We start from the raw sequence: 11,263 nt of genomic DNA on the forward strand, positions 1-11,263 counted from the left end.
TGATGTTTGGCAAGAGATTCCAAAGTTCACCAGGATGGTCACCAGGATTTTCACCAGGATGGTAACCAGGATGGTCACCAGGATGGTAACCAGGATGGTCACCATGATGGTCACCACAGTGGTCACCACGATAGTCACCACGGTGATCACCAGCATGGTCACCAGGATGGTCACCATGATGGTCACCACAGTGGTCACCATGATGGTCACCACAGTGGTCACCACGATGGTCACCACGGTGATCACCAGCATGGTCACCAGGATGGTCACCATGATGGTCACCACGGTGGTCACCACGGTGGTCACCACGGTGGTCACCACGATGGTCGCCACAATAGTCACCACCGTGGTCACCACGATGGTCACTACGGTGGTCGCCACGATGGTCACTACGGTGGTCACCACGATGGTCGCCACGGTGGTCACCACGATGGTCACCACCGTGGTCACCACGATGGTCACCACGATGGTCACCACGATGGTCACCACGATGGTCGCCACAGTGGTCGCCACGGTGGTCGCCACGGTGGTCACCACGGTTGTCACCATGTAGACAGCCTGTACTGTCAGAACACACAGCCTAGCCGTCTGTTCTGACTAGATCATATTTCTCGGCATTTAGGTGCTGCCCTCTGTAGGCTCACCCAGGTCAGTGGGAGGCTGAGCCCATTCGCTCTCACTCCTAGGCCGACCGACCTGATAGGCACAAGTGCTTTCCCCTCCACGGACTGGCTTGCGGTCATTCCCTCACATTGCCCATTGTGTACTCTCTCCTATCCAATTAAAGCCAACCTTGTCCACGGCCGTATCATTGCTACCTATGCTACATTCATCGGCACTAAACCGCTGTTCAACAGAAAGAACAGTAATAACAACCATGATGGTCACCACGGTGGAAGAAGAGTTCCTTGATATTATTAACCCGGAATGTTAGTACCTCAGCATAAATCAGTGTTGTCAGGTTGTCATCGAGAACTTTGTCTTATTTCTTTTGGGGTTTCATCCACTCCCTCCATTATGCTATCTATAATAGTTGGTTGATAACCAGGATCTATCGACTACTCCACTTATCTCCCTTCCGTCCAATGTTACTTTGCAATAGCTATACATTGTGCTTGCATCTTTGGCTAACTTCTTAAGGATCCTGGTTCGATCCCTGTATGAGTGATAACACTGAATAAGTTTCCTATAATCAGTTGTTCCAGCTTTCGTAGCAGGAAGTAGGTACCAGAGCATTAACAGGCTGTTGTGGGTGGCATCTTGGGCAAGAGAATCTAAGGACAACAAAAAAATATGTGACACTCGCTTTCTTGGTGTTTCTTGAATTATTGTCCTGCCTGTTAATGATATGAGTAAAATATTGCTCTTCTTACCTACGTTCATAAACTAATCACAAAATGAGATAAATCACTTACGGCAGAGAAGGACCAGCATGAACCACACTGCCCCTGGTCCTTGACACCGGTGACAGCACCTTCGGTACGCCAGTCAACAGTAGCTGCCCTGGGAGCATCTTCCTTGACTTGGTAGACGGTGTGAGGCTCAGTGTGAGTTCCTCGCTTGTATCCCTTCATCACAGCGTTGAACTCTTCATTTGTCTGTCATATTCCAACAATATTAACAAATGTAGTACACAGATGCTTGTATCCAAGATGCAGGTTATCTCTGTTCAACAAAGATGCAGGTTGTAGAACAAACTCTTATCTCTGTTCAGCAAAGATGCAGGTTGTAGAACAAACTCTTATCTCTGTTCAACAAAGATGCAGGTTGTAGAACAAACTCTTATCTCTGTTCAACAAAGATGCAGGTTGTAGAACAAACTCTTATCTCTGTTCAACAAAGATGCAGGTTGTAGAACAAGCTCTAATCTCTGTTCAACAAAGCGTTACCTCAATTAAAGCTTCTTCCTTAACTTGTATTTTGGACTTTTACAACCTGCACAAATTGCATCACTGTAAACTACACGAACATTTCACCCGTCCATTGAAGTTGTATTTATTAAATATAACACACTACCAAGCTCCTTCCAAGAAACTCATCATTAATAATTAATCTCATCCTTAAATCACTTGCAAGACAAGTAACTGCACAAATAGAAATTTCTCGCTTAACTGTTAGTAATAATTTATCACGAATTATATACACACAGACGGATGTAAGCAGGAGTCTACTGGCAGGTCTGCATATACTATTGTTGCTGTGTCTCTAGACAAGAACAGTTAGACAGCAAACAACATAGAAAAGACTAATACCTAACGAGCATATTCGTGTTAAATTACGGTTAATGAAATGATTATCAGTAATAACTACAAGTTAAGAACAGAGTAAATGAAAATGCAGTGAATGAGAGTAAAACTGAAGAAAAATTATTTTCTTAGTTTATGTTTGAGTTAGGTTAAATGATCGAGGGTTTGGTTTAAGATAGCAGCATGTGATGAACTTGGTGAGGTTCAGTTGTTGTTGTGCGAATAGGTTTGTTTTGTTTTGGGTTACTTTAGACTGGATTAAAATCCAACCAAACTAAACCTAGCTTTCCCATAACTAACTTAACCTAACACACAACAAATTTTTTTTTTTTGACTAGCATAAAATTGTCTTTCATGAGAGCCAGCAACAGGATATGGTATACCATAAACAAAAATATATCACCTCACTTTCTAACAAGTTTACTTGAAGAGGAAGACATTGTAAAGTAACTTACCATGTCAGCAAACTTGTTCATGGCCAGAGTGAAGCTCACCTCTCCTCTCTCATACTTCTCATTGAACTCTTTCACATACTCAAGGTTTTCCTCGAAGACGCTTCTGCGATATTTCTCCTCCTCAGCGTCCACATACTTGCGGCTGTGAGTGGCCTGGTAAGTAAAATACTTATATGTCAGAGTACATAATAGTAGCTGTGTGTAACCTGAATAAATCATAAGAAATAATAGTTTACTTTCGTTTTCCATTGCAATAACTGATTGGATAATAATTCCAGCTTCTTTACTAATCTTATGAATGTGATGTATGTTAAGTCTTCTTGCATAAATGATGGATCACTAGAGGAGGTAGGTGACGTGTGGATCACTAGAGGAGGTAGGTGACGTGTGGATCACTAGAGTAGGTAGGTGACGTGTGGATCACTAGAGGAGGTAGGTGACGTGTGGATCACTAGAGGAGGTAGGTGACGTGTGGATCACTAGAGGAGGTAGGTGACGTGTGGGTCACTAGAGGAGGTAGGTGACGTGTGGATCACTAGAGTAGGTAGGTGACGTGTGGATCACTAGAGGAGGTAGGTGACGTGTGGATCACTAGAGGAGGTAGGTGACGTGTGGATCACTAGAGGAGGTAGGTGACGTGTGGGTCACTAGAGGAGGTAGGTGACGTGTGGATCACTAGAGTAGGTAGGTGACGTGTGGATCACTAGAGGAGGTAGGTGACGTGTGGATCACTAGAGGAGGTAGGTGACGTGTGGGTCACTAGAGGAGGTAGGTGACGTGTGGATCACTAGAGGAGGTAGGTGACGTGTGGATCACTAGAGGAGGTAGGTGACGTGTGGATCACTAGAGGAGGTAGGTGACGTGTGGATCACTAGAGGAGGTAGGTGACGTGTGGATCACTAGAGGAGGTAGGTGACGTGTGGATCACTAGAGGAGGTAGGTGACGTGTGGATCACTAGAGGAGGTAGGTGACGTGTGGATCACTAGAGGAGGTAGGTGACGTGTGGATCACTAGAGGAGGTAGGTGACGTGTGGATCACTAGAGGAGGAAGGTCACGTGTGGATCACTAGAGGAGGTAGGTGAGGTGTGGGTCACTTGAGGAGGTAGGTGACGTGTGGATCACTAAAGGAGGTAGGTGACGTGTGGATCACTAGAGGAGGTAGGTGAGGTGTGGGTCACTTGAGGAGGTAGGTGACGTGTGGATCACTAAAGGAGGTAGGTGACGTGTGGATCACTAGAGGAGGTAGGTGACGTGTAGATCACTAGAGGAGGTAGGTGACGTGTGGATCATTAGAGGAGGTTGGTGACGTATGGATCACTAGAAGAGGTAGGTGACGTGTGGGCCACTAGAGGAGGTAGGTGAGGTGTGGGCCACTAGAGGAGGTAGGTGACGTGTGGATCACTACAGGAGGTAGGTGACGTGTGGATCACTAAAGGAGGAAGGTGACGTGTGGATCACTAGATGAGGAAGGTGACGTGGAGATCACTAGAGGAGGAAGGTGACGTGTGGATCACTTGAGGAGGAAGGTGACGTGTGGATCACTAATGGAGGTAGGTGACGTGTGGATCACTACAGGAGGAAGGTGACGTGTGGATCACTAGTGGAGGTAGGTGACGTGTAGAACACTAGAGGAGGTAGGTGACATGTGGATCACTACAGGAGGAAGTTGACGTGTGGATCATTAGTGGAGGTAGGTGACGTGTAGAACACTAGAGGAGGTAGGTGACGTGTGGAACACTACAGGAGGAAGGTGACGTGTGCATCACTACAGGAGGTAGGTGACGTGTGGATCAATAGAGGAGGTAGGTGTGTGGATCACTGGAGGAGGTAGGTGACGCGTGGATCACTAGAGGAGGTAGGTGACATGTGGATCACTAGAGAATGTAGGTGACGTGTGGATCACTAGAGGAGATAGGTGACGTGTGAATCACTAGAGAAGGTAGGTGATGTGTAGATCACTTTAGGAGGTAGGTGAGGTGTGGATCACTAAAGGAGGTAGGTGACGTGTGGATCACTAGAGGAGGTAGGTGACGTGTGGATCACTAGAGGAGGTAGGTGACGTGTGGATCACTAGAGGAGGTAGGTGACGTGTGGATCACTAGAGGAGGTAGGTGACGTGTGGGTCACTAGAGGAGGTAGGTGAGGTGTGGGCCACTAGAGGAGGTAGGTGACGTGTGGATCACTACAGGAGGTAGGTGACGTGTGGATCACTAAAGGAGGAAGGTGACGTGAGGATCACTAGATGAGGAAGTTGACTTGGAGATCACTAGAGGAGGAAGGTGACGTGTGGATCACTTGAGGAGGAAGGTGACGTGTGGATCACTAATGGAGGTAGGCGACGTGTAGAACACTAGAGGAGGTAGGTGACGTGTGGATCACTACAGGAGGAAGTTGACGTGTGGATCACTAGTGGAGGTAGGTGACGTGTAGAACACTAGAGGAGGTAGGTGACGTGTGGATCACTACAGGAGGAAGGTGACGTGTGCATCACTAGAGGAGGTACGTGACGTGTGGATCAATAGAGGAGGTAGGTGTGTGGATCACTGGAGGAGGTAGGTGACGTGGATCACTAGAGGAGGTAGGTGACGGGTGGATCCCTAGAGGGGATAGGTGACGCGTGGATCACTAGAGGAGGTAGGTGACATGTGGATCACTAGAGAATGTAGGTGACGTGTGGATCACTTTAGGAGGTAGGTGAGGTGTGGATCACTAAAGGAGGTAGGTGACGTGTGGATCACTAGAGGAGGTAGGTTACGTGTGGATCACTAGAGAAGGCAGGTGACGTGTAGATCACAAGAGGAGGTAGGTGACGTGTGGATCACTAGAGAAGGTAGGTGACGTGTAGATCACTAGAGGAGGTAGGTGAGGTGTGGATCACTAGAGGACGTAGGTGATGTGTGGATCACTACAGGAAGTAGGTGATGTGTGGATTACTAGAAGAGGTAGGTGACGTGTGGACCACTAGAGAAGGTATGTAACGTGTGGATCACTAGAGGGGGTAGGTGACGTGTGGATCGCTAGAGGAGGTAGGTGACGTGTGGATCACTAGTGGAAGTAGGTGACGTGTGAATCACTTGAGGAGGTAGGTGACGTGTGGATCACTAGAGGAGGTAGGTCACGTGTGGATCACTAGAGGAGGTAGGTCACGTGTGGATCACTAGTGGAGGTAGGTGAGGTGTGGATCACTAGAGGAGGTAGGTCACGTGTGGATCACTGGAGGAGGTAGGTGACTTGTGGATCAATAGAGGAGGTAGGTGGCGTGTGGATCGCTAGAGGAGGTAGGTGAGGTATGAATCACTAGAGGAGGTAGGTGACGTGTGGATCACTAGAGGAGGTAGGTCACGTGTGGATCACTGGAGGAGGTAGGACACGTGTGGATCACTAGAGGAGGTAGGTGACGTGTGGATCGCTGGAGGAGGTAGGTCACGTGTGGATCACTAGAGGAGGTAGGTCACTTGTGGATCACTAGAGAAGGTAGGTGAGGTGTGGATCACTAGAGGAGGTAGGTCACGTGTGGATCACTAGTGGAGGTAGGTGAGGTGTGGATCACTAGAGGAGGTAGGTCACGTGTGGATCACTGGATGAGGTAGGTGACTTGTGGATCAATAGAGGATGTAGGTGGCGTGTGGATCGCTAGAGGAGGTAGGTGAGGTATGAGTCACTAGAGGACGTAGGTGGCGTGTGGATCACTAGAGGAGGTAGGTCACGTGTGGATCACTGGAGGAGGTAGGTCATGTGTGGATCACTAGAGGAGGTAGGTTTCATGTGGATCGCTGGAGGAGGTAGGTCACGTGTGGATCACTAGAGGAGGTAGGTGACGTGTGGACCACTAGACGAGGTAGGTCACGTGTGGATCACTAGAGGAGGTAGGTCACGTGTGGATCACTAGATGAGGTAGGTGACGTGTGGGTCACTAGAGGAGGTAGGTGAGGTGTGGATCACTGGAGGAGGTAGGTCATGTGTGGATCACTAGAGGAGGTAGGTGACGTGTGGATCACTAGAGGAGGTAGGTGACGTGTGGATCACTAGAGGAGGTGTTTCATGTGTGGATCACTATAGGAGGTAGGTGACGCCACATATGTCCACGTACACTACATCTCTCCACTTGTTCAAATACTTCTGTTATGGTGATTCAGTATTACAGTGATAAAGCTTCTGGTGTCCACAATAAAGATACCCAGGTGATGTTCACGTGTCTTATTTATCAGCTTGTCAGGATAATTTATCTTTGATATAATGATAACGACAACTTTATGTAATGGACAAATAAGACACTTTGTTAGGAAACTTGTCGATGCTGGATCTACTCTATGTTTACTCCTGGGAGTGAAATGAAGCAATAATAAAAGTCCCATTAGATGTTCTCTTGTCGCTAAAGTCGGAATTTCTGTTATTTAAACTTCGGTACAATTGCAATTAGTCCATTGGTGTTACTGAGGACTTCAAGACACTGTTGTCTTGCACTTATATTTTTTGTTACCAAGATTTCTTGAGTCTTTTCCACATTCAGTATCATCAAAGTCTACGTTTTTCAGGTTAATGGTCAGTGAATTATGTATATTCTCAAAGATTCAAACTTCAAAATTTTTCCATATTGAACCGCATTGCCATTTTGTTAGAACATAATGTAATAAATTAATTCTAACATTTTTCTGTATCCTCTACCATAGTCATTACACAGTAGATTTACTTGAGACTTTTAACTCCGTCTCCAACGACATTATTGTATATTATGAGTAGAAAACTTACGATACAAAAACATTTTACGATATTAAGCAAGTTACCGGAATACGTGGTTAAGGTAATAAGAAAGTAATCCTAATTTGTTAAGGTAATGAAGGAGTTACCTTAATATGTTAGGGAAATGAAGTTGATAACTTAAAACATTAAGGTAATGAAAGACCTACAATAACAACATTACCTTAAACTCCTCCCATGAGGGGTAAGCAGCAGCCAGGGCAAAGAAGCACAGCAGCAACACAGCAACCTTCATCTGTACACAGAAAGTAAACACTAGATAACAATAGCAACAACAACAACAACAACAACAACAACAATAAGAATAATAGTAATAATAATAATAATAATAATAATAATAATAATAATGATAATAATATCTGTGCTTGGTTGAAAAGCAGAGACTCTTTAAATTTGTTCATGCCTGTCTGCATGTATGACCCGCTCATGCAAAACAGTTATGGAAACCAATGGAAACAATCAGCCAAGAGCACATCAAAAACTTTAACAATGTTTGTGCCAAAATCTAGAACATCAAGTTCAATAATAATAAACATTCAAGAAATAATTCCACTTCATTATTCACCTGGTTCCCCACCTCTCAACTTCTCCTTTTTCCAAAACAGTCACAGATGCTCTGGACCTCCTATTTTCAGCCAGGTACTTTGTCATCTGTTTCTCTTTTGTTGACTATGTGTAGAGGTAGTCATATGGAATAACTGTGGGTTCACCCCCTAGTGCTGTCATAGTCAACATGTATATTGAGCTCCTGCAGGAGACCATGAAACTTTACTCACTACGAGAAACTAAGGAATAATATGTAAAAGATATTCAAGACACTACTGGGCCTCTAAAACTATCATCAGTGTGGAACAATGTTTTCAGGCTTACACGGAGAAACAACAGAATAAACTCATACCTCTTTCCTGATGTTATAATTCTAAGAAATTACCTAAAATTGGATTTTAGAGTATGGAAAACCCACAAACAAATATGACTTATTTCACTATTTATCAGCCCATAACACATGCACTAAGAGAGAAGCCGTCATTAAGGGCTTATTGAATCACAAACTGTGCTACTCAGTGGAGAATACAGTTATATATCAAACACTTTTTCCAACGAGTTTATCAACGATGTAGAAGGCGGCTAAAATCTTTCACATTAGCAGACAGAGGAAGACTCCAGACTGATATGTTATTCTCCCAGTAGGACACATTTCTGAGGACTATCGACAGCTTTATTGCTAAATCAAAACCCACTTATCTAGAATTGCTTACAACAAACTGAAGAACCTAATAACACAGAGAACACACAGCACAGTGAATCCAGCGCTGAAATGTGCACTATTCCATGAATGGGGGATCTGATAAACTATTTATGGGGTGAAACTTCTTGGATCCTTAAACAATGGATCACTGAACACATACACACTTGCCAAAGGGATGATCCAACTAACGGAAGTACCACAAACCACAACGCCTACAATCATCTCATGAAGTTCCAAAAAAGTTAGACTTGTCATAATGAAATCAGATTTTCATTGTAAACGATGTATGGAATCGTTCAAAACACAAATACTTTCATTATCTAGAAAAATCTTTGTGAACACATTATACTGAAGCAGAACACTGCCATCACCGAATATTCTTCCCACAGCTCAGGTAGCGCCTGATCCCTCATATTATATTATTCTGCTTTCTGTTCTCTGTATTAGACGGACAAAGTCATGGTTGGACAAACTTCTCCGAAATAACAGTTCTAATTCCTCATATGTCTCATTTCCATACTTGTTGGTGTTGATCACCAGTTGTCAGCCCGATGATGGTGGAGTTGTAAACTTGATTATGAGGTAAATAAGGATTATGACTGCCATCATCATCACCATGAAGGTGAAGATGGTGGTTGTAATTATGGTGATTGTGAGAGGTGGTAAATTAATGGATGCAGTCTTGCTAAAAGCGAATAGTGATGATGGTGAAGGTATAATAGATGGTTACCTTGTGGGAGGAGAGGTGACGGGGTGTTGTTAAAAGTGAAGAGTGAGGGAAGAGATGGTGGTATATATACCAGGCCATCCATGGGAACAACTACAGCTGTTGTTGATGTTGCTGGTACAAAGTGTCTCCGAGACATGTGCTTAAAAACATCTGGTACGGGATTTCTTCAATCTAGACTCCATTTGTTGATTTTCCCTCAAGGACTAAGTATAAGGATGATCGAGCATTCATCACTTCTTGTACTGACCCTAACGGGTTTACTGGACGGGGTCACCACTTCTTGTGCTGACGCAAAATGTCCTCTGCTACATTTCCCAAACTCTAATTCTACACTGCCATTTAAGATTGGTACCGTCATGCTAAGGAAGGTCTTTGGAACCGAGGTATTGACGCTGCACTCTTCTTACCCCGGATCAAGCCTCACTGTCTTTCATTTTCAGATACTCTAAATGTCTCTCGTAAATATAATGAACACAAGAATTTATGAAAATAATAAGAATAAGACATCCATTGAAAAAATAGTTGATAATATTTATTTTTTTTTGGGTTGACCAACCTTGGTGGAAGACAATAAATATGATAAATAATATAGTAAGAAACTAATTATTTAAGACAAATAATGATAATAATAATAATTACTATTATCATTATTGTTATTATTATTATTATTATTGGTATAATGTTATTTCTAGATAATCACTGTCGCCAAATATATCAGCGTGGGAGGCTAGCCTTGTGTTTACTGGGTTATGGTACAGGCAGTGTGTGTATTCTCGGCCAAACCTGGACCCCAGCCTGGTGAGAGACATTTTGGAGAGAGGTATGTCTGGTTTCTAGCCTGACTAGCGCTATTGTTAGAGAGAAGTAGGTCGTAGAGGGAATTTTAGGTAGGCCTAGGCAGCACCAATCTAGTGGCCTGTCACAAAGTATAAATATAGAACAGCAGTTATTATATCGCTGGCGGATGCTACCAATGGTCGTCCCGACCGTGACAAGTGATTGTACAAAACTCTCTGTCTCGTAGGAGCAGTGTAATGACGTGGACAATATCATTATATGCAGAACGTAACGTACAATGAAAAACTTCCTAACAGGAGGGAAGAAAATAAAAAGGTGGAGGTGCTAAAAATTGAGCTGACAAAACAGTGAGCCACTGCAAGTGTGATTACCAAGAGACCCGTGTCTGTCTTCAAGAAGGCGCTTGACTGACTCCTAAAGCCAGTACCTGAGCAGCCGGTCTGTGATTCATACGTTGGTTTACGTGCGGTTAGCAGTAACAGCCTGGTTGATCAGACCCTGATCCACCCCTAGGCCTGGTCTCAGACCGGGTTGCGGGGGCGTTGACCCCCGGAACCCTTTCCAGGTAAACTCCAGGTCACTTCATACATGAACTTTTACGGAAGGAAATACACCATTCTGGGACTGCCTCACAGACCGTGCAGCACGGTGGGAGACATCGCTGTGGCTGAGGTACGTAACAGGGTACGGCCTCGACTGGAACAGTGAAGCGAGTCGTTGCCGGGTAGTCACTGCAGGGTTAACAAGAGGAATTATGCCCACCATCTCTCGCTGAAGTCTCACAAACAGAGTCATTCTCTGGCACCTACGCCTGAGTTATGCTCATGGTTCACCCACTTGCTGGCACCATTAAGCTATGCTACACTCGAGTACCTCTGCCTCGACTGCCCTCGCCGGCACTCGCCGGCTCCACCAGGCCATGTCCCAGGCTGAGTTAAGGGTGTTCAGTCCCTCTCATATGAAGCAACACTTACTAGACACTAATTAAGTGGTGAATCAAGGAGCAACATGTAACACTGAATGTG

At 44.7% G+C, this 11,263-nt stretch overlaps 1 protein-coding gene across 1 annotated transcript in view; it reads right to left on the bottom strand.

Annotated features, from left to right (window-relative positions):
* The window catches only part of LOC128692548 (digestive cysteine proteinase 1), a 13,496-nt gene extending 3,963 nt beyond the window's left edge, over window positions 1–9,533 (bottom strand). The window contains exons 1-4 of the mRNA XM_053781695.2: window positions 9,441–9,533; window positions 7,625–7,696; window positions 2,702–2,854; window positions 1,416–1,598 (exon numbers count right to left, since the gene is read on the bottom strand). Coding sequence (XP_053637670.2) covers window positions 1,416–1,598; window positions 2,702–2,854; window positions 7,625–7,696; window positions 9,441–9,518 — 486 coding nt within the window. The 5' untranslated portion in view covers window positions 9,519–9,533. The remainder of the gene's footprint in view (window positions 1–1,415; window positions 1,599–2,701; window positions 2,855–7,624; window positions 7,697–9,440) is intronic.
* Between the last annotated feature and the right edge of the window lie 1,730 nt (window positions 9,534–11,263).

This window comes from Cherax quadricarinatus, chromosome 30 (assembly GCF_038502225.1).
Source record: "Cherax quadricarinatus isolate ZL_2023a chromosome 30, ASM3850222v1, whole genome shotgun sequence".
Lineage (NCBI taxonomy): Eukaryota > Metazoa > Arthropoda > Malacostraca > Decapoda > Parastacidae > Cherax > Cherax quadricarinatus.